The sequence below is a fragment of the Hoplias malabaricus genome, chromosome 13 (genome assembly GCF_029633855.1).
Source record: "Hoplias malabaricus isolate fHopMal1 chromosome 13, fHopMal1.hap1, whole genome shotgun sequence".
Taxonomy (NCBI): Eukaryota; Metazoa; Chordata; class Actinopteri; order Characiformes; family Erythrinidae; genus Hoplias; species Hoplias malabaricus.
Genome location: NC_089812.1, coordinates 32,148,362 through 32,172,490, shown reverse-complemented (window position 1 = coordinate 32,172,490; position 24,129 = coordinate 32,148,362). Strand labels below are relative to the sequence as shown.

General features: G+C 39.2%; 1 protein-coding gene across 1 annotated transcript; it reads right to left on the bottom strand.

Annotated features, from left to right (window-relative positions):
* Positions 1 to 810: 810 nt before the first annotated feature.
* LOC136664487 (myosin-1-like) lies at positions 811 to 21,954 on the bottom strand. The gene is made up of 38 exons (XM_066641670.1): positions 21,754 to 21,954; positions 21,321 to 21,464; positions 20,290 to 20,446; positions 19,603 to 19,630; positions 19,391 to 19,502; positions 19,184 to 19,276; positions 18,544 to 18,607; positions 17,188 to 17,286; positions 17,004 to 17,107; positions 16,782 to 16,920; positions 15,745 to 15,863; positions 15,509 to 15,658; positions 15,245 to 15,415; positions 14,356 to 14,662; positions 13,913 to 13,986; positions 13,740 to 13,827; positions 13,185 to 13,302; positions 12,962 to 13,085; positions 10,807 to 10,943; positions 10,142 to 10,397; positions 9,255 to 9,497; positions 8,994 to 9,170; positions 8,730 to 8,875; positions 8,254 to 8,344; positions 7,786 to 8,175; positions 7,583 to 7,709; positions 5,774 to 5,892; positions 5,502 to 5,698; positions 4,982 to 5,165; positions 4,735 to 4,900; positions 4,524 to 4,648; positions 3,846 to 4,154; positions 3,552 to 3,755; positions 2,993 to 3,118; positions 2,726 to 2,896; positions 1,792 to 1,896; positions 1,048 to 1,143; positions 811 to 954 (listed from the first exon to the last, which is right to left on the bottom strand). The coding sequence occupies exons 1-38, from the start codon at positions 21,952 to 21,954 to the stop codon at positions 811 to 813; spliced, it is 5,805 nt and encodes a 1,934-aa protein (XP_066497767.1).
* Between the last annotated feature and the right edge of the window lie 2,175 nt (positions 21,955 to 24,129).

Below are 24,129 nucleotides of genomic sequence, written 5' to 3'. Positions count from 1 at the left end.
AGCAATAAAGACAAACATTGCATTCAACAGAAAGAGAAAAGAAAGACTTGCACCTCTGATGTTGGGTCATTGTCAGAATGTGGTATGTGTAGAAATGCTAGAGAAATTTGAGATGCCTTAATGTTATTTATTTAATGAACTAATTAAAAACCTCTCAGACATGCTCTACATAAACCTTACACACGAGCCTGTTCAAAGATGATTAAAAAACCAGTTCAGTTTAGTGTACTTTAGTTTGTTCTTTATTTGAAGCAGATATATAACTATCTGAACTGCAACACTGAACTGGATTAGTGGTTATATAAACAATGAATAAATATATCTATCTGAATCAAGTGAACCACAAACAACACTATAAATGTTGACTTTGTTAATTTTTAGTAACTGCCCTCAGTTTCAAATGACACTTGCAGTTTTCAAAGCTAATGAGTTTAATACAAAAAAAACCTGACTGCTTTTGCATGTACTGTTTATCTTGATATAAGTGACATACACAGATATTAATCAGATTCACACAAACATAAAACAGTCGTGATTCATAATAACACAGTAATAGGCTAAATTATTATAAAAGTTGATATAATTGTACAATAAAAGCATATAGTGAGGCAAACCAGATGATTTAACATGTATGCAAATGCAGTAAGAATCAAATAGCATTTCTATTCATTTCTAGTCAATATTGTTTAATGTTTAAACATCAGTGTAACTGCTACCTAAGCATTTTTATTAAGGTACAAATTCTTACAAAATTTGTACTCCATAAGTCAAGCCCATGCTTAATGATTATCAACATGGTCCAGGATTTTGCTAATCTCCTTTTCCACCAATCTCCCGACTCTTGGCTCTTAGTTTGTTGACTTGTGACTCTGCAATATCTGCCCTCTCTTCAGCTTCCTCCAGCTCGTGCTGCAACTTCCTGAACTTGGCCATGTGGATGCTATTTTGCTCCTCCTGTTGTTGGGATATTAACAGATAATGGATTGGAAAGTTCAGTGGTGACACATAAGCAGACAAAAGGGAATCGTATCTGAAAATCTCACTTACTGCCTCTTCGCACTGTCTTTTGTAAGTCTTTACTTTAAGTTGCAGCTTGTTGACCAAGTCTTGAAGTCTGTTTACATTCTTCTTTTCCTCGTCAGACTGCAGTGTTGTAGATGAAATTCACACATCAGTCACTCCTCCAAACACTATTGTCACATACTAATAATGCTAATGTGTTACTCATTAGTATCAAGCTAAACTGGAACTTGAATGTATTTCTGAGTGTTTACAGGGAGTTTGTCCCCTTGTGTTTCAGTAAGATTTTACACTAGATAATGGAACACTGATGTGAGGATTTAATTTAATTTTAACATATTAACATAACACTGTGCTGGATGTTTAGTTATGGATAAAGACTATTCCAACTCATCCCAAATGGTATTAGATATGCCCCTTTACTCCAGGGGGTATAGGGGTGTGATCAACTCATTAATGGGCAGCTGCTACAGAGCATCGCAATGCTTGAATACAGAGATTATACACTGTATGTAATTGTCAATAATGGGACACATCTTAAAAAGTAATCACCCATTAGAAGACGTGCCTATGAACATTTGGTCATTTCATTTAATGTTTCTAATAAGGAAAGAAATATGATCTAACACAGAGAGAAAATTTCCATTTTGATTTCATACGGACCTGAATTTACTATATTACTGGCATACATCCTGCATTTACATATTGTATTGTAAGAGCAAGCATTAACAATGGAGTGAGCTGTGACAATATCTCCATTTGGTCACTTACCTGATAAGTAAGCTCTTTGATTTTCCTCTCATATTTTCGGATTCCTTTCATGGCTTCCACACCACGTTTCTGCTCCGTCTCCAACTCATTCTCCAGTTCTCTGACCTGTATCACGCAAATTTCACCAACTTCATTTGTAAAAATGAAAGCATGATCCAAATTGATTTCAAAAGTGCTGACGAGGAGGGAACCCAGGGGCCGTGATCTTCACAACAAATGCCATGCCCTTTTACATCCTGGGAATTTCCATATCTCTGAGTATTTTATATTTAACCTGAGTAAAGTTATAATAATAATTCATTCATTCATTCATTCATTATCTGTAAGCGCTTATCTAGTTCAGAGTCGCGGTGGGTCCAGAGCCTACCTGGAATCATTGGGCGCAAATGCGGGAATACAGGGCGCCAGTTCTTCACAGGGCAACACAGACACACAAACATTCACTCACACACTCACACCTACGGACACTTGAGTTGCCAATCCACCTACCAACATGTGTTTTTGGAATGTGGGAGGAAACCGGAGCACCCGGAGGAAACCCACACGGACACAGGGAGAACACACCAACTCCTCACAGACAGTCACCCGGAGCGGGAATCAAACCCACAACCTCCAGGCCCCTGGAGCTGTGTGAGTGCGACACTACCTGCTGCACCACCGTGCCGCCCTATTATTATAATAATAATCATAATAATTGAAACAGTTTTCAGATACATAAGCTGAAACCTTACCACAATATTCATAACTAATTCCTGGATTATCTCCCTGTGATGTAGCTCTTAGAGACACTAAATATTCTCTAGAATGGACACATTCAAACCACGCTGACTTGTTTACATCTTATTGACATCATTATGCAGTCATTTAAATAAATCTGCTGAGTTCCCCTTAAACCCCATGAAAAAAACCATCAACACATTTTATTGGTTCTTACTCGTGTCTCTAGTTTCTGAAGCTCTTTCTTTCCACCTTTCAAAGCAATTTGTTCAGCTTCGTCCAGACGTTGCTGCAGGTCTTTGACAGTGGCCTCCAAGTTCTTCTTCATTCTCTCTAGGTGAGCACTGGTGTCCTGTTCCTTCTTCAGCTCCTCTGCCATCATAGCAGCCTGTAAACCAACTGCCATCAGTACAGATTCAGAAATATCCACGACACAGGTATATCCCAGCCTTTTGTGAAGTTTGTAAATGCTTCAGCTACTCACATCTGTAATAGCCTTCTTAGCTTTTTCATCTGCATTCCTTGCCACCTGAACAGTGTCTTCAACCTCAGCCTGCAGGTTAATGATGTCTGACTCCATCTTTTTCTTGGTGCTGATGAGACTTGTTGTCTATATGGGGGGAAAAAAGAAAAAATCATCATTTTAACCTGTATTTATCCCTGTTTTCTTTCCTTTTTACGGCTAATTTCTTTTGTCTGGCAGTCATCCATTACATCCGTATAAAAATAGTTTTTTTTTCTACTTTATTTATTGATAATCTGATGATGGATTTTATTTTAAGGGTAATTAAATGGCAGTATCATTTAACTGTCAGGTTTCATTTGGTCTCTGGTAGAGCTCACAGATGAATCCATTTTATATCGTATTTACAGATATGTGCCCTTATAACACAGAACGTTTAACTCAATAACACGGCACACTAGAGTAGGTTCAATGCTGCTGGGCTGCAGTCACGTTTGAACAGTTTCTCAGAATGTTCTTTAACTATATTCAGGTACAGATCAAACTTTGAGTCTTGAATAAAATTAGTCAAGACACTCGCCTGAGCGTGAAGAAGCTGTGTCCGCTCACTCATGTCTACCAGCTCCTGCTCTGCCATCTTTCTGCATCTTTCCGCCTGCTCCAATGCAGCCCTCATCTCCTCAATCTCAGCTGTAAGTAACGTGTTCCTACGCTCAATCATTGCCAGCTGTTCCCTCAGGTCCTCCTGACCATGGAGAGCACTGTCAAGATGCACCTGAGTGTCCTGAAACATACACAGAAAGGATGACACGTGCACTGTAGAAGTCCACCAGCACTCTGTTGTTCGGACATGAATTTTTGTGGAAATGCGTACCTTGAGCTGAGTCTGTACATTGCGGAGCTGCTTACTGGCCTCGGCCGCTTGCCGATTGGCATGACCCAACTGGATCTCCATCTCGTTCAAATCTCCCTCCATCTTCTTCTTCAGACGCATGGCTTCATTCCTGCTGCGGGTCTCTGAGTCCAGGGCACTCTGGAGCAAGTCCACTGTCCTCTGGTGGTTTCTCTTCAACTGGTCAATCTCTTCATCTTTCTCAGCCACCTTCCGGTCGACCTCTGACTTCACCTGATTCAGTTCCAGTTGAATGTGAAGAATCTTTGCTTCCTCATGCTCAAGAGAGGACTAGGAGGAAAAGTAGTGTTATATTTTATTGTGATTGCCTCTACCTCCTACTTTAGGAGCTAATTGTCATCTGAATTTGTTCTGAAATATGACTAAAACTTGTCTAAAGCTGCACAAACCACATCCAGACCTAAATTTAGCTCACAGAAAATTGCCAGTATGGTACGGTATGACTTACAGTGAGCTACAACAGTGGCTATATGCCTATGTGATGTGCATGTAAGCCAATGGGAGTCAGACTGTGTAAGATGAAAAAATTCAGCATGACACCTTTACCTAAAATAGACATCCACAGTTGAAAATCAACAGTGAAGACTTTAAATAGACTGTTAGCAACAGAAATGTCTTCCACTAGATGAGACACTCTACCTCAGCCTCCTCAAGTGCAGTCTGAACATCCCTTTTTTCCTGCTCAGCTTGTTTCACTGCTTTTTCAAGCTCGTGAATTGTTTTTGCGGACTCTCCCAGCTGTTCCGAGAGATCTGTGATTTCCTCTGAAAGAAAAGTTCAAAGAGACCATATTCAGCTTAGAGAACTCTGATTTCAGATTCAGCCTCTTCTTATGAAAGGTGATACATACGCTGAAGGTTCTTGTTCTCTCGTTTCATATTCTCCAAGTGATCCAAAGCTTCTTCATATGAGTTTTTGAGTTTGAATAGCTCTGTGCTCAGAGACCTGAATTCCCGTTGTGAGCCCTCGAGTTCTGACTGACTCTCCTCATATTTCTGTTTCCATTCTGTAAGAATCTGGTTGACAACAATATACTGTTTAACTAAGAGAAGAGACCCTACTTAGCTGAGCTAAGACCTTAAGCTAATAATTCATACTTTGTCAAAGTTCTTTTGCTTCTTGTCCAGAGTGGCATTGGCAGCATTAGCCCTCTCAATCTCCACCATGAGGTCCTCCACCTCTGATTGCAGTCTCTGTTTGGTCTTCTCTAGGGAGGCACATTTTGCATTCACAGCTTCTATGTGTTCTTCAGAGTCCTGAAGACGTTGAGCCAGTTTCTTCCTTCAGTGTGAATGTTTACAGCAATGTTTATAAAACAAGAAACCTACTGGTTTTAAAACAAGATTTTGAAGGAATTTTTTCCAGCATTATCAATATTACTTGATATAGGTAATATAGGTATTCTGGCCAATATTAACTATGGAAAAATGTATTTTTTAGTTTTTAATAATAAATCTATTTATTGGTTAAACCCTTGATACCTCTCAGTAGCACTGTAAAGATATCTCCGTATGTAACATAAAATGTAAAATAATTCGATATAAATCTCAACCATTGAACAGTGCAGAAATTCTAAACAGTTTTGCAGACAGTTAAATACTATTCTAAAATTTATACTTGGCCTCCTCAAGTTCCTCAGTGCGCTGTATGGCATCAGTCTCATATTTGGTTCTCCACTGAGCCACCTCGCTATTGGCCTTGGACATTCCACGCTGAAGCTCAGCTTTGGTCTCCTGCTCCTCTTCAAACTGTTCCCTCAGCAAGTCACAGTCATGACGAGTCGACTGCAGAGAATGAGCTAAAGCATTCTTGGCCTAAACAGTATGACAAGTTACTATTTTAGTGTACGAGCCAAAGAAAACCTTTTCCATAGTAGAAAATACTGTCACCTTAATTTCCTCTTCCAGCAGTCTTTTCAGCTCCTCATTTTGTTGTGTGCACACCATTTTCACTCTGTTAAGTTGGGAAATATTAACTTCCTTTTCTTCAAGTTGATGGGTGAGCTCACCTGATCAGAAGGTAATTTGGCTATTAGTACTAAGGTGCACTGCAAAATCAGAAAACCATTAAATACAAATGATTAATCTTCCATTTCAGAAGACTTGCTTGTAAAACATTTTGTAAACATCTCCAAACTGTCTAAACATTTCTTTAGATACTGCTTCTCATTATCCCAGAAATTCCAAACACATTCAATGATAGAGGTCTGGTTTGAGGTCTGCTCAGTTTCTAAGCAGCTCTACTTCCTCACAGATCCAACTTTGAGGTGTCCTCTCCCAGTATGGACAGAAAAATGTGTTAGGTTTATTTATTATTCAGGTCTGAAACAAGTGTTGAGATGTTTTCCTATCCCTCAAAGATGAAATCTGATGGAAGTATTCATGGTGGTAGTTCTGGTGGTTAACCAGACCTTTCATGGCTGAATGAATATACAGGTGCTGGTCCTAAAATTAGAATATGATGAAAAAGTTGATTTATTTCAGTAATTCCGTTCAAAAAGTGAAACTTGTATATTATACTCATTCATTACACACAGACTGATATATTTCAAGTGTTTATTTCTTTTCATTTGATGATTATAACTGACAACTAATGAAAACCCCAAATTCAGTATCTCAGAAAATTAGACTATTACTTAAGGTCAAAAAAAGGATTTTTAGAAATGCTGGTCAACTGAAAAGTATGAACATGTAAAGTTTGCGCATGTACAGCACTCAATACTTATTTGGGGCTACTTTTGCCTGAATTACTGCAGCAATGTGGCGTGGCATGGAGTCGATCAGTCTGTGGCACTGCTCAGGTGTTATATGAGAGCCCAGGTTGCTTTGATAGTGGTCTTCAGCTCTTCTGCATCGTTGGGTCTGCTGTATTGCATCTTCCTCTTCACAACACCCCATAGATTTTCTATGGGGTTAAGGTCAGGAGAGTTTGCTGGCCAACTGAGAACAGGGAGACCATGGTCCTTAAACCAGGTACTGGTAGCTTTGGTGCTGTGTGCAGGTGCCAAGTCCTGTTGGTCAGCAGCAGGAAGTATGAAGTGCTCTAAAACTTCCTGGTAGATGGCTGCGTGGACCTTGGACCTCAGAAAACACAGTGGACCAACACCAGCAGATGACATGGCTCCCCAAACCATGACTGTCTGTGGAAACTTTACACTGGACCTCAAGCAATGTGGATTCTGTGTCTATCCTCCTCTGCCTTTTCAAAGGAAATGCAAAATGTACTTTCATCAGAGAACATAACTTTGGACCACTCAGCAGTCGTCCAATGGTCGCCTTTTGAACAACTGTCAAGTCCGCAGTCTTCCCCATGAGTGTGTAGCCTACAGAACTAGACTGAGAGACCATTTAAAGGCCTTTGCAGGTGTTTTGAGTTAATTAGCTGATTAGATTTTGGCACCAGTTTTCTTCAACATTGAACCTTTTCACAATATTCTAATTTTCTGAGAGACTTAATTTGGGGTTTTCATTAGTTGTCAGTTATAATAATCAAATTAAAATAAATAAACACTTGAAATATATCACTCTGTGTGTAATGAATGAGTATAATATACAAGTTTCACTTTTTAAATGGAATTACTGAAATAAATAAACTTTTTCACAATACATGAAAACAGCTTCTGGCCTCTGCACTGTTCTATACTATGGGAAACAAATCAAACATGACCCCAAAAAATGTATGTATATGTTGAATCAAACCATTTTCTGTCTGCAGCCGTGCACTGTGGGTAGTGTAGTCATTTAGTGCCCTCTGGGCCTCCTCAAATTTTGCCCTGTATTCATGATTTTGGTCTTCAAGATTGCGGCACTGTTTCTCAAAAGTAGCCTGAAATATGGACAAAAGTTAGCGTGATCGTTTTAAAGATACTTGGCTTAATAGACAATCAAGGAGTATTTCTTACTTTCATTTTTAAAACACTCTCCATATTGCTGGCTAGGTCATCAATTTCCATCTTGAGCTCACTCTTCTCTTTCTCTAGCTTCTGCTTGACTCTCTGTAGGTTTTCTATTTGCTCTCCAAGCTCAGCCACACTGTCAGCTTGTTTCTTGCGCAAAGTGGCAGCGACGGATTCATGCTGTAGGGTGGACTCTTCAAGATCTCGACGCAGCTTCTGAAACTCAGCCTCACGTTTTTTATTCATTTCAATCTGAGCTGCAGTGGCTCCACCAGCTTCTTCCAACCTCTCACTGATCTCCTCAAGTTCCCTGGAAAGGTCAGCTCTCTGCTTCTCCACCTTAGCCCTGGCTGCACGCTCAGCTTCAACTTCCTCTTCAAGTTCTTCTATTCGAGCCTAGATTCAAATATATGACACCTTAGAGTTTAACCTCAAAAATGACAAATTTGAATATTTTTTACCACCCCAACACACCTGAAGTTCCTTTATTTTCTTTTGAAGCTGGGTGCTCAGTATTTGTTCATCCTCTATTTTACTTTGTAGATGGCTGAGTTCGAAGTCTTTCCTGCCAAATCACAGGGGGTGCATTAAATATATCAAAAGCAATTAACAGCCCTAAGTGTACAGATTACACAGAGTATGCATGAATATTAGTTACCCATGTCTACACTGCTTTGCATAAGTCAGATTCAACAATTCATTTATTAACTTCCCAAAAAAAGTCACCTATAAAGTACTATAACTATTAAGTTATTCATTTTTCATTGTCAAGAAATATACAGGGTGGGCCATTTATATGGATACACCTTAATAAAATGGGAATGGTTGGTGATATTAACTTCCTGTGGGAAGGGGGAAATTTGTACTTAATGGCCATTTTGGAGAATAAACAAATGAAGTTTTTTTTGTCCAGGAAAAGTAACAGACTGAGCTCTTGCAGCCTGACATACTTCTTAAGTCGTTCTTCCATTTGTTGCTTTTCATTCTCCAGGTCCATTATGTTTTCCATTGAAAGCTTTAAGTCTCCCTCCAGTTTTCTTTTGGCTCTATCCAGATCTGCCCTCACCTTCTTTTCCTGCTCCAAAGACCCCTCAAGCTGCAAAACATTGATGCCCTCGGTTACAGGTGATTTGTTTAAGAGATTATAATAAAAGCAATGGAAGATCTCAATGTTTTAGGTGACATTTCTCTTATTCTTCAAAAGAAGTACTTACATCATCAACTTGTTGTTCAAGCTTCATTTTAGTCTTGGTAAGAGTGTTGACTTTGTCTTCCTCAGCTTGAAGATCATCAAGTGTCTGCTGATGAACCTCTTGGAGGGCTTTTGTTTCTTTTGAACACTTCAAAAGAGCTTCTTCAAGGGTGCTGAGTTCCTCTGTTAAATTTTTCACCTGTTTTTTTTTTTTAACGAAATGCTTAATAATACAAAAATACAACCAGGCCAAAATGCTAGAGAAAAGCTTTTCAAATCTCACCTTGTTTTCCGTGGCATGTTTTTCCTTCTCAACTTTTGCAATTGTAAGCTCCAGGTCATCAATATCTTTTTTGAGCTCAGAGCACTCATCCTCCAGTTTCCTCTTACAGGCTGTAATTTCTGCATTGATCTCCTCTTCCTCTTCTATCCTCTCAGAGAATTCCTTCACTTTGGCCTCCAGATGAATCTTACTTTTTATCATTCCCTCATACCTCTCCTCTGCGTCTGACAGATTCTCGCGTTCCTGTAAATGTCACAAGGTTTGCCTTGATTTACAGTTTCCGTTGTAAGAATTTGGAATTGGTAAAATGTTACTGTTTTTGTTGTAAGTTCCTTAGACAACTGGCTAGGGCACTGGTTCCTAAACGTTTTCTGCAGTGTCTCCGTTTTGTAGTGACCCCACTAGAACGCACTCATACATGTCTTTTGCTTTTATGCTCCACTGGAATTCATTTTATACATTGTAATTCATACAAAACTGCGGCTTCATACTGAACACAATGAAGTGACAAATCACTTTTGTAGTGGAAATATTACAACTGAATTGCATTATGTATTTTACTTGCCTTGGAAAACACTGGACCAGGGAATCTGTCAATTTCTATGGTGTTTCATTGCTGAAATCATACTACTACACTGAAAATATTATCCCCTACACTTTCCCATAATTCATCATTAAAAAAACAGTTAGCAATGATCATTCATTATTATCCTGGACTGGAAACAGCATAGCTTCTCCTGCACAACTCTGATTCTCTGATACTACATTCAAAGGCTTATGTGTCACAGTGCTTCTAGTAATCAGTTCTGGTGCCCAAATTCATATTAACTATGTACAGTTTTACTACTACTGGAACAAGTGCACACAACCCTGCGATTTTAACATACCGCTTGAATCTGAAGGAAAAGGTCATTCTTTTCTTGGACAAGAACAACCATTTTCTCCTCCAGCTCCTTCCTCCTGGTCTCAGACTTATTAAATTCCTCCTTCATTCTTGCAAACTCCTCTTTCATTGTCTGCATCTCCTTCTCTGCCTCAGCACTACGCAGGAGTGGCTTCATCTTGAAGAACAGCCTCATCCACGGCCAATTTTTGACATTCATGAAGGAGCGTATATTATACTGAATTATGAAGATGGACTCCCTGTGTAATGGAATGGCAGTGAGGTAACACTTTAATAGAGGGTAGTGTTTTTAAGGATAAGTGACACCTATATAAGCTTGACACTTTCCAACTGATATAACAACGGACATATAAGTCTCACACCAATACAAAGCCTGCACCATTTCACTCAAGAAAGTGTCATGTCTGAAATAATATATATCATCTAACACGTGTCAAATGCATGGTAAAAAAAATGACTGGTAGAAGTGCGTAAATGTTTTTGTGTAGGGCCATATCAGTCACCATTATGTTTTTATGTATGTCACATCATAAACACTTCTATACAGTTACTATAGTATTGTCTGTCAATAATCTAAATTTCTACATATCCACATATTTTTGAAGTATATGGAACTTAATTTTTGTCCAATTGCGTATATGTTCAGACCTCTTCTTTGACATCTCTTTGAATTCTAGTCTAGCAACGTAACCCCTGGAGACTGCTTGGATGCGGGTCATGAGCACTGCCAGCCGTTCATCTCTCATCTCCTCCAGGAGACCCAACAGACCAGCCTTAAAAAACACCTGAGGTGGATGAGAAGACAAACTGAAGATGTCTTATGAACATGTATATGTAGTGTGGGCCAGAGAGTGACATCACAACAGAATTTGAGAAGCATGTTTAATGTAACAGTCCTTAAGCTTTTGGGATTTGGGGATTTACAGACATTTCTGATGAGAATATGCAACTGCATCGAGCAAGATGTTGCACCTAACCTGTGGTCATTCTGATAATGCCTCTTCCCAGCACTCGTGATCAAGACCCTTGGGGTAGGTTGCTGCCACTAAACCTGAAGGGAGCAGGCCATGTTTTTCTGGGAGATAACGATGGTCTCAGGTATGGAGGTGCTGATTTGCACACTGACTGCTTCACAATCAGCTCCAAAGCACGTAGGAGTCCTCCATAAGAAGCAGCAAGCAGGATAATATCATCCACAAACAGCAAAGATGCTCTGAGCCCTCAGAGAGAAGCCTTCCTATCTTTGACTACCCTGCGACCCTGTCCATGAATACCAAGAACAGAAATGAAGACAAGACACAACCCTGGTGGAGCCCAATGCCTACAGTGAGTAAGCCTGAGTTAACGCAGAGAATGTGAACACTGTTTGTATTCAGAGCATTACAAGGGCCAAATGGCTCGCATCAGCAGCCCCTATGAAGTGTGGAGTAGCAAAATCCCATGCCCCCTAAGATATCTGTGAGAAAGTGAAGAGGTGATCCTCTATTCCATTGCTAGGATTCCATCAGACGGATTTTCCTTTCAAGTACCTTGAGAAGTTTTTTTTAGTTGTTTGTTCTTGTTTATTAATGGGCACCATTACCCCGATTTGCAGATTTAAATGCACTGTTCCCATGTCCATATGATCTTTTAGAGGATCTTGTAGAATTTTACCATCCTCGCTGAGCATAACCTGGACAGTGTCAATGTCCCCTTCCCTTCCTGAGCTGTCTGAGTGGTTTCCAGAACCTCTCTGAAGCTGCCCAAAAGTCATTCTCATTTGCCTAACCAAGCTCTAGATTTTGCTTCTGCAACTGCCAAGGCAGAAGCCATTTTTTAACCCATCAATATCCATCCGCTGAATCAGGAGTTCCTTGAGACATTCAAGCTCTTAAATCCTCCTTCTTCCACTTGATTGCCTCCCTCACCTCTAGTGTCAGCCATCAAGTTTTGGGTTGCCTTCATAACAGCCACCAACAAGATTGAAAGCAGCATTATACAGCCGCGAGGGCAGCACGGTGGCGCAGCAGGTAGTGTTGCAGTCACACGGGGACCTGGAGCTTGTGAGTTCAAGTCCCAATCCCTGTGTCTGTGTGGTTTTCCTCCGCGTGCTCCGGTTTCCTTCCACGGTCCAAAACCACACTCAAGAGTGTCCATAGGTCCATTCTGACTCCCTTTCTCAACTGGAATATATGAGAAACTCTCTCTGAGGTGAGAGCTCACATCATTCTGGATAGAGTCCTCTGGTAGTTGGGACTACCAGGTTTGTCTGGCAGTTTTCTCCTACTATTTGATTCTACCCACCACCCAACTGTGAGCAGTTGCTCGCTCAGCGCCTCTCTTTACCCAAGTGTTCAAATCATATGGCCTCAGACATGACCACAAAGTCGATCACTGACCTTTGACTCAAGGTGCCCAAGGTACCAAGTGCACTTATAAGCAACCTTGTGTTCAAACATGGTGCTCATTTTGGAAAATCCATGACTAGCACAGACTAGCACACTCCTCTCAATGACTCCTCTTCAGATATTCCAGTCATTGCCAATATGAGCACTCAGGTCCCTCAGCAAAACAATGAATGCCCTATCATCATTTCAATGTTCACATGCATGAGTCACATTGCAGGATTTGTAATGTCAAGTGGAGCATTTCTCTCAACTTATGTTATGTTAATGTTATGTTCTCTCCTGCTGAGTTCTTCTCTTTAATTTGCTTCCCAAATCCTGTTGTGTTTTTGACTCTCAGAACCACAGTATACCTATAAAATTGCAACTGTTTATAGTGTCACCAGTCACATTATGGGGTTATGTATAAGTATCACTACCTTAGTGTGTCCGAATTTGTACTGGGCATGGTCTACATCAATGGAAGACAGGAGCTTCTCTGATGCCTTTTTACTGTCAATGAACTGTCCTTCAGGAATGGCGCTTGCATTCAAGATCCTGTACCTTTTACAAACATAAACCCCAGTTTACTTACTTAATTTCATGTACATATGGGCTGCACAGCATTGATCAAATGAGTGAACAGCAGTGTAAATGGAATACCTCTGTTTAAAATCTCCATACAGGATTCTGCTGGGGAAGCCCTTCCTACAAATCCGGATACCCTCCAAGACACCATTACAGCGAAGCTGGTGGAGAACAAGATGATGATCCATAGCCCCTGAAGAGAAGAGTATACATAATAAAATATTTATTATCAGTGAATACATATAATAATTACAACAAATGTCAAAATGTTTGTGGACACAACTACTAATGAGTAAATTCAGGAATATTGTGCAGGAGAGACATGAAATGGTGTACACACAGCTTATACAGCCTCCCTACATAAACTTGACTTGACATGACAAAGCGTGATGCTTTGGAGCATCTAAACATGAGTCTGATGTTTACATGACCTCAATAATGTTTTTATGGATGAACGCCATGAAAAATCTCACAGAAATGTTTCAGCATTTAATCAAAAGCCTTCCCTGAAGCGGAGAGGCTTGTAATCCAACAAAAAAGGACAAACAGCCTAATAATATCATTTCAGAAGACATTTATTAATATTTTACCCAAATGATTCTGAAAAGTGTTACAGGGAGTATATTTTACCTGGAGTCTTGGTCTCATTGGGAATTATGCAGCGAACAAAGTGAGGATGTGTGGACCTAAGGTTAGCCATTAGCTTGTTGAGATTTTCCTGGGGGGAAGATAATTGTCAATTAGTTTAATGTTGTAAATACAGCATCTAATAGTTTCCCTTCAGTGATATAGGTTTTCATTACCCTGAAAAGTGCAGAGACAGTTTGGAAAGAAGACCCTTTCTTCTTTCCTCCCTTTTTGCTTCCAGTGGTTTCAGCTGAAGGAGGAAAACTACACTTTATTATCTCTGAACTAGCGATGCCCCAGTATCTGATTAGTTTCTTTAAATACTGTGTCTGCTGATGCTAATTCTGATGTTGATAGACAAACTTTAAACATATAAATATTAACATTAAACATAACATAAACATTAAACATATATACATTATGGATACGACTGCATTATTTTGTATTATAAATAAATACAGTAAATTGAATAAAATACAAACAGTTTAGCTCAGTAGCCCAGGATCGTGTATGTTTAGAAACATTCTAAATGTGACTTTAAATATCGAAGCATCTAATATCTGTGTATTGCTTTAAGCGATAATTCACTGAGAGATTTAACTCGTGTCATCGTACTTACCATCAGCTGTGGCATAGGTGGCAAAAAGGTTGCACAACAGCTTTACTGCTGCTTTCTGATACAGTTGGACCACTGTGTCATTCAAAGGGTCTTTATTTTTCTCCAACCAGCCAGCGATATTGTAGTCCACTGTGCCAGCATAATGCACCAAGGAGAAGTGGGCCTCAGTCCTGCCTTTAGTAGGTTTTGGCTTCTGGAATATACTGTTCTTGCCCAGGTGTTGGTCATAGAGCTTATTTTTGAAGGAATTGTCTGTTGCTTTAGGAAACATACACTCTTCTTCAAGGATAGAAAAGATGCCCATTGGCTGTGGAGCAGATAAAACATTTAGTAAATGTCTTCTTTTCCATAAAAGATGTACAGTCAAACGATTTGTAGACACCCTTTATAATTAGTGAATTCAGCAACTTTTAGGTGCATCTATTGTGGATAAAGATGTAGCAATGTGCAGAGAGAAACACTGTTCAGTACAATGTGATAATCAGCAAACATGCACCTGGACACTATTTCATCAAACCCAATGGCAACTGTGAGCTACAGGGTAATAAAGCCCCCCAACAGTGGGCTGTGTAGCAGTGAGTCCAATATACAATATGTTTAAAATAATTTGCAGTGGCATCTGTTATCCGGAATTAAATGTCCAACATATTCAGCTGATTCTTATGTTTCAATGCAAATAAATCCACAGAAATGTTCCAGAATGGCAAGCCAATCTTTAGAAACCAGTGCAAAGCCTTCACTGAAAAGCAGTGGCTGTTACTACAGCAAAGGGGGTGAACTACCTATTAATGTAATTGATTTCAAAGGAAGCGTTAAATGACTAGTGTCCAAAAACGTTTGACAATACAGTGCATTTACTGTATAGTACAAGAAAATATTTATGCCATACCTTCTCAATAAGCTCAATGCAGGCTGCCAGATCCATCCCAAAATCTATGAACTCCCATTCGATTCCTTCTTTCTTGTACTCCTCTTGTTCCAGCACGAACATGTGGTGGTTGAAAAACTGTTGCAATTTCTCATTGGTGAAGTTGATACACAGCTGCTCCAGGCTGTTCATCTAAGTTTTAAAATGCATACACACATATTTTTGCATAACATTTTGAGCTTTCAATATACGTGGCTCATCCAGTGAAAATAGGTCAAGTTTCACCTCAAATATCTCAAACCCAGCAATGTCTAACACCCCGATAAAGTGTTGCCTGGGTAGTTTAGTATCCAGTTGTTGATTTATCCTGGTTACCATCCACATAAACAGCTTCTCATATACAGCTTTCGACAAAGCACCCATTGAATTATTGACCTACAAAAAAAAAAAAAAAAAAAAGAAAATGTTTTTGGATTTTTATTAAATTACCTTAAGAACATGGACTTTGGAAATGCTATTACCTGTTGAACAGTCTGTCCTTTAGTGACATATTCATTTCCCACCTTCACTCTGGGGTAACAAAGTGCTTTCAGCAAATCAGCAGAGTTTAGGCCCATCAGGTATGCCACTTTGTCAGCCACTGTCAAAAAGAGATTTTAAGGAACCTTGAAATACATTAATTCATTCATTCATTATCTGTAAGCGCTTATCCACTTCAGGGTCGCGGTGGGTCCAGAGCCTACCTGGAATCATTGGGCGCAAGGAAGGAATACACCCTGGAGGGGGCGCCAGTCCTTCACAGGGCAATGCAGACACACACATTCACTCACACACTCACACCTACGGACACTTTTGAGTCACCAATCCACCTACCAACGTGTGTTTTTGGACTGTGGGAGGAAACCGGAGCACCCGGAGGAAACTGGAGCACCCGGAGGAAATCCACGCAGACACAGGGAGAACACAACACACTCCTCACAGACAGTCACCCGCAGGAAATCCACGCAGACACAGGGAGAACACAACACACTCCTCACAGACAGTCACCCGCAGGAAACCCACGCAGACACAGGGAGAACACATCACACTCAGTCACCCAGAGCGGGAATGGAAACCACAACCTCCAGGCCCCTGGAGCTGTGTGACTGCGACACTACCTGCTGTGCCACCGTGCCGCCCCCTTGAAATACAGAATTTTACAAAACAAAAAATGGTGCTTATGTAAAAGTTACTATATTTATCTCTCACCAAACATTTCTGAGGTCAATAGATACAAAAATTGTACTTGCAGGAAGGAAATAATGGGTAAATAATGTGTAAACTCCTAACAATCATGCAAAATCTGACCACTAAAAGTTTCACCATCAGTATTTAAGCTTAACTCTTAAAAAAAAAGAGAAAATCGATCCCCCCTCATGCTTAAAGTATAAGAATAAAAAAGATGTTGTTTGTAAATCATACACAGGAGCTGATAGCACCTGACCTGAATTAATGGATATTGTGACCCAAATTTAAATACAGTAACGTTATTGATTCTACAAGCAGAAAAAAACATTACCCTCTGTGCCATCAGGCTCTGCCTGCTCCTCACGCTGCTTCTGCTTAAACCTCATATTCCCATGATGCATCACTGCTCCAGTCAGCTTGTAGATGCCAAGTTTCTCCTCAGAATTGAAACCAAGTATGTCAATGGCACTCTGTCTTAACAAAGAAAATCAACAATCAGCTGTGTCCAAGCAAGTACTGGACAGTTTTCAACTGAATGTAAACCTAATCTTACGTCTGTTGCCATGAGTTCTTCTGTGTCATTAATACTTTGTACTGTGATCTCCCCCTGGCTGATGAAAGGGTAGTCATAAGGATTGGTGGTGATCAGCAACATCTCTGTAAACAACAAAAACATTGTGTGAGTCAGTTTAAAAATAAATATCACAATCTCACTATAGAAGTTTAAAGACACTGACCAATTAGATCTGGTTTCCTGTTTGACAGAATCTGATAAAAGATGTGGTAGCTCCTCTCTGCAGGAAGCTGGAACGTCACCCTGGACTTCTCCAGCAAATCTGAAGAGAAGAGATGTGAAAGCTCAAGCGAAGTGTTGGTCCAAGGAACTCAATGTTTGAAGTGTTTAATGTCTTTAAAACTGTATCACACACATTTTTGAATGTTTATAAATTACAGTGAAACCTTGACTTACGAGTGAATCAACTTACACATTTTTCAAAATTAGAGTCGTCGCTTGGTGTTTTTTTTTTTTTTTTCTTAATGTTGCGAGCCGAGGTCTGAGTTAACGAGACAGTGAGCGAGCTTTCACCACCCGCCATTAGGTAGCCTAGCGAGCGTTCAGTTCATTTGGTCACCATGCCGCATGGACGTCGTTAGGTCTGTTTTAGGGGAGCTGTAGCTTATTTGGACACTACGTGGTTACGTTTTTTTAGGTCACATTTGTTTGAGACAAAAACACGCAGCTCTATCTCAACCAGAGTGAGGGGCAGATTCTGCACGGCTCCAAAAGACAGAACACGATTTTCACCTTTATTTTAGCCAATCAGCAGCCAGAGCTATCTTTCAGTGTGCAGCCAATGGAGTCACAGTCCCTCCTACAGCGGTTTGTTTGCGGCGGCGCTGAGAGCAGCAGGTCAGAGCTGAAACACTGAGAAATACAGCTTTGCTTTAGATAGAACTAATGTTATCTTAGCTCCTTGTGGCTTTGCTTAATCTATACCTCATCAAAGAAATTTGCTGCTATGACGAATTACCCCAGACCACCCTGGTTAAAGCTTACCCACATTATCAATAATCTGATGGCTCTGTCTTGTCGTGCAAACACTTCAGTCGTATCGCTGTTTTTTTTATAGCATTGTAGCATTAACGGTGTAGCGAGTAAAGCGATAGAGCACAAAAAGTAAAACTACCCAGCCTCTGCCAGCATCTTCGTCTGATCTTCAAGGTAATTACTCTTAATAGAATCAGTTTGTTTCTTTACATTCTCTTTTATTATGTATTATAATTTTTTATGTTATTTATATTTTTTATTAATAATATTTTTTTATTATTATATTTTTTATTTGTTATTTATAATGTACATTTTCTTATGTAAAACACACTAAAAATGGTATGGTTTTGTGTGGCAGATTAATAGCATTTCAATTCATTTTAATGGAGAATTTTAACTTGCTGTACAAGCAAAATGAGTTACGAGCTTGATCACAGAACGAATTAAACTCGTAAGTCAAGGTATTACTGTATTTGAATTATTCTCTGAAGAACACAAAGAAGCATTTTGCATATGAAACATTCAATTCTTTAAACAAACCCACAAGTTTCAATATCTGCTGAGGCCAGCTTCCCTTTTGTTCCAAAGTGGATTCTGATGAATTTACCCTATAAGTAAAAAAGACCATTGTCAGTATCATTCATTCATTCATTGTCTGTAACTGCTTATCGTTTCAGGGTCATCATGAGTCCGAATCATTTTGCACAAGGCAGAAACACACCTTGGAGTGGGCACCAGTTCATCACACACACATTATCCCACACCTATGAACACTTGCATGGCCAATCCACCTACCAATGTGTGGTTTTGGACTTTTGCCCATGGCAGGGCTCAAGCACACAATCCCAGGCCCCTACATACCATAATAAAACTGAATCAAGCATTTACTTTGCTGTGGAAAAAAGTTTCTTAAATTTAAATGATTTATTTTGTAGGATCACAACACAATAGCCTTGGGAAATACGTAAATAAATTCATGTAGAACAAAAAAGAAAGCAAGAGATGGAATAAATGTTATTAATTTTGTGTGATCATGAGGTACTTCATAGGATATTTAGGATAAAGTACAACCAAGACTAAACTTTGGCTTAATGGAAAAGAAAAACTTCTGTTAATTTCTTCGGAAGATCATAGAGCTTTTCAGTGTCTAGACATGGAATAACATTCCTAACAAATCAACTCACAAAGCGGGAGGAATTATCATTCCTCACAGTCTTGGCATTCCCAAAAGCCTCCAGCAGAGGGTTGGCCTGGATGATTTGATCTTCCAGGGTGCCCTGAATATATAAAGAAAATAAAAAATATATATATATATATTTTTTTAAGTGTGATTTTTAAATTAACATGTAATATTTCTGACTTAGGCTTCAGCAATGCAGACAATGATTCACCTGCATTCTTCCAGATATATGCTCTTTTTTCTTGTCTCCAACAGATGCGATTGTCGCAAAGTATTGGATGACACGCTTGGTGTTCACAGTCTTCCCTGCACCAGATTCTCCACTATAAAATAAACATTAACAGTAATATCAGTAAGTTTTAAATGTAATCTAAATCTTGGTGATCAGTACTTTAATAGAAATGTGTTTACTCTCATACATACGTGATAAGTATAGACTGGTTTTCACGGTCTGTAATAGAGCCATGAAATGTTAAATCAATATATAATTATTAAACACATTCCTTACAAACACCTTGCCCTCAAAAATATGTTTTTAAAATGGTTCATTTCTCTTGGATGGTTTATTTAAATTATGTAGACCAAAATGTGTATTGAATGCCATAAAAATGTACAAAAAAAAATGGGTTAATCCAATTTTGGGAACAGAATTTGCAAAGAAGTTGTCTCATGCAAATGCTGAAAATGTATAATGAGCACTTCTGCATATACTTTTGAATATTTAATAACTCATTGGGGGTGTCCAAAAATTTCTAAACATACATACTGCCAAATTGTACAGAAGAAATGTTTTTGTTTATAGTTCTGTAATGACATTGCTAACTTTGTCTGCCACATGAGTGTACTATACAAGACCAATCAGTGGAAAACAGAAAATTACAAACTTCCATCTAAGGTAGAACTTCAAATAAGAGGCAAATTTGGGCTCGTGAAGTCGTCTTTATCAAGTTATTTTCTGTTATTTTCTTTTAACTCGCCCCGTAAACTGCTATTTTAAAGTGGAATGTAAAATTAAAAAAAAAAAAACATTGAAAATGGATTATACATTTTTGCTACTTTAACTTATTTTAAAGCAAATGGTTAAGATCACGATATTCCACAGTCTGTTACCTGTAAGCATGAACTGATACGCATTGTCCGAGATGGAAAAAATATGAGGAGGCACTTCCTGACGTTTTTTCCCACGGTATCCATTGATCACCGCTGGGTTGTAGACTGGGAGCCACTTATAGGGGTTCACAGTTACACAAAACAGCCCAGAGTAGGTCTTACAAAGGGAAGAAAACATTTTAAACTTATTGAAAATATAGTCGTGAAATATTATTTACAAAAATATCAAACTTTGGTAAATGCATTTAATTTTGTAAAGGGAAATTCCAGCAATATTTCAGATTTTCTTCATAGTCCAATCAGTAAGAGGTAAACAATCACCCATATACAGCATATGGATATCTGCCTCTTCTGGCAATGATGGCTGGTCCATTTAAAATGCTCATTTGGCCCACATCACAATGATATAGCCCACTTCTCGCAAAGATGTGGCTGTGCTGACCATGGTAAATTGGATGTGCCAAAAATGTCCCAAAAGACATTGGCCCTTATGTTGTGTATATGTCGCCTTCATGTGGGGAGCTGTTTACCTTCTGTCCGATGGCTGGAGGGCCAATGAATAATAAAGGATGTGGGCAATATTATCTGGGCAGTGGTTTAAAGTGAAATAGTTTCCGTGGTGATGGGAACCAGATGTTTTTGTTTTTATTTTTTTAATCCATGGCAGGTAAATGCAACTACAAATGTTTGTAAAGACAAACTGGTTCCCAAAGCAAATCATACATTTTCAGATTTACCAGTGTTATATTTTGTAATTATACTACATACAAAAAGAAGACATATATAGGTTCACTGGTTGTTTTGCACAGTAAAATAAAAAGACTATATAGATGTGGTAATACTTGGTTCCTGTCACCACCACAGAGAAATCTTTCTCTCTCTCTCTCTCTCTCTCTCTCTCTCTCTCTCTCTCTCTCTCTTTAGCGCACCATTTAGCATCAAACAAATTTGTAGTTGTGTTCATTATGTAAAAATGTGTGGAATTTCCCTTCAAATTCAATATTTTCAGTCACTGAATCATTTTTACATACATAAATCATCCAGGCTTCGTAGCGATCCTTTAGGTTGAACAGCACAGCTGGTTCATGGAGGTGGGTCAGCATGGCCATATCCTCAATCTTATCAAACTTCGGGGGATTCATGGGGCGTACGTCATCCGGCTTCACATTGACAACCTGTCTCAAACACATTTCCTGGCTCCAATGTTGTCCTATATACATTTAATGCATAACATTATGGGTTGTTAAGAGCTAAACCAAAAGGACACTGGGCAAAATGAAAATGTTGTGGTAAACATGTCTGCTGGTATTACAAAGCCTGGTGCTGCAGTCTGTTAAGTGAGTTTATTATTATTAACTAAAATACACATCATGCATGACTTGGAAAGTCCTGTGGTGTCGATGTGGTGTTTTAAATAGCACAGATTTGTCAAAAAACAGAAACAGTGGAAGCATCTTCACTGACCTTCCCATCTTCTGTTTCCACAGTCACTTTAGTGGAATCTTGGCTTTTGACTTTGCCTCTCACGTACTCAGCTTTAGGGTCAGGTACGAAGCAGGACGTTTTGGCATCAAAGGGCTTATTCTGGGCTGCAATCCTCTCCCGTTCTGACTTGCGCAGGTAAGTGGCAGCCACCCCAAATATTTCCATCTCAGCATCACTCATTTTTAAATGGTGAAATACTTTGAGATAAAGGTCTACTATTAAACAGCAGGAAAATGCCATATGTATTTGCAATATAAATACAATGTACAACACGGGTAAACAAGTGAAGAGAACTGATTCTTACCTTGTTGCTGTTCTCTAGTGAGAAATCAAGTGTCAAGTCCTTGCACTTGTGTCCACAGGGACCTGAGGTCCTCAGTGTTTGTATATTATAGAAAATACTTAGGACAAAAGTTAGCAATGTGGTAGATAATGCACTAAAACCCTAGCTTCACTCAACCTCTGAAGCAGCACTAACTAGATTTTGACAGTTTTTATAAGAGCTTGTCTGTTTTTTAGGGGGGCTCCTGTATTAAACCGGGGCCATATTTGGGGTGGGACCTATTATGGCTCCAAAGCCACCTTGGATGATGAACAATGTTGATTTAGTTTTTGAAATATCTATATATAGCTGTATTGTGTCACCTCTAAAGGTTTTCAGTTCTAATCTCTGAGCCAGCCCATTAAAAAAGCAATGATTGTTAAGAACGAAAGATTATTGTGCTCTGGGGCCTGACATGGCAGGCTTCATTTTGTAGGATCAGGGATTAGGTGTGTGTAGGCATCACTTAAATTCTGGAGTTGACTGTCTGGGATCAGTCTTGGACAGACTGCAGTATAAAAGCTCAGAACATAAGCGCATAATGGTATACAATGGTTTATTCCTGTACATAAACTGAAGCAAAAACCATTCATTATGGTGGAGATTAAACTGTATTTAAGATGTAAAAATGAACTGTTTATGATAACGGTAAAGGATGCAAAACATTTCAAGTGCATTACACTAATCCCAGAAGTCCATCTCTTTGTTTGCAAATACCCTGTAGTGCTTTCAATGAAACTGAAAAAAATATTACAATCCTTCTAAATCCCTGTTTAGATTTATATCAACATACCCCCACTGCTCTTGTCAATTTAGTAAAGAATGTTTTTCAAGTGCCCAGTATGTCACAACCATGTGATGCCCGTTCTCTATAAAGAGTCAGGAGTGCCATTGCCTGCTTTAAAACCTGTTAAGCTACATTCATTAAAGCCTTTTGCATTCTATCTTGGTTAGCATGCTAAAAATGTCCACAAACAGTATAAGAAACTGTACACTGTAACAGTAATATCCTACCATTAGTTGTTTTTTTCCTCTTTTTTCAAAGTGGCATTTGTGAGTGAATTAGAAACTAAACACTCAGGCTCCGGTGATAACCATTTGCGCTCAATATTCAGTGAAAATGTTTGGCACTAACCCTAGGACGCTTCCATGTAATTGTTGTCTAATATATGTTTAACCAAATGTTACATTCAAACACGTACATTTAAACAAAAACAGCTTCCTAAGCAACTTTTAACAGGCAAAAAGCTAATGAAAAAAATGGCCTTTAAAACTGCACATTATACAGTGTAATTGCAGTAACCATCCTTTGTCCTGGTAAGTATACCAAATGGTTCAAAGAACAAACTCTCATTATACAATTATTCATTCATTAATTAATTATCTGTAACCGCTTATTATAATATTTATTATTATTATTATTATTAATGGTACTGAACTGCAGATAGGGCCCTGTGAATAGTGTGTGATAACTACTAAACCCTGAGGCAAACCTGCACACCAGTGTTCTTCAGTTCCTCAGCTCGGTCCTCGAGGACATACGAGGGAGTTGTGACCCATTTTGGCACTACATCACAGCACAGCTTATTGGCATTATTATAACGGTCTCCCAAATGTCAAACGAAAGGCTGGAGACAGCTGCGACTCTTAGTGGTCTTTACCAAATATGACAACTGCTGTTGTGTTATGGGGCCCCTGTCCCAACCCCTTTGGACATCCCACCATGGAGTAGCCTGGTCCCAGAACAGCAGTGCGATCCCCACAAACCCATAAGGTCACCTCAGCAGCAAGTAAAGACAAAAGACGACACATGCGTCTGTCTGAGACAAAATAGATCTAGGGACGGATGGCTTAGAGTGAGATTAAGCAGTTCAGAAGTCAAAAGACGTGGCAGAAATCCAAATAAAGAAGAGTCGTTGCTGTGGTTGTACAGCATTCATCAGCATGCCTTCAAATTAGACTGCTTAGACACATCATTCTAGAAATGCATTCTAAAAATGACAATAGTTACACCAGGGCACAGGTTTTAACAC

What these genes read in the sequence shown, in the direction of transcription:
- LOC136664487 (XM_066641670.1), bottom strand. Translation starts at nt 21,954, where the DNA reads ATGAGTGATGCTGAGATGGAAATATTTGGGGTGGCTGCCACTTACCTG. An exon ending in AAGGACAGACTGTTCAACAG is followed by an intron (nt 15,659 to 15,744) that starts GTAATAGCATTT and finishes TTTTTTTTGTAG; the next exon opens with GTCAATAATTCAATGGGTGC. An exon ending in AACATGCCACGGAAAACAAG is followed by an intron (nt 9,171 to 9,254) that starts GTGAGATTTGAA and finishes AAAAAAAAACAG; the next exon opens with GTGAAAAATTTAACAGAGGA.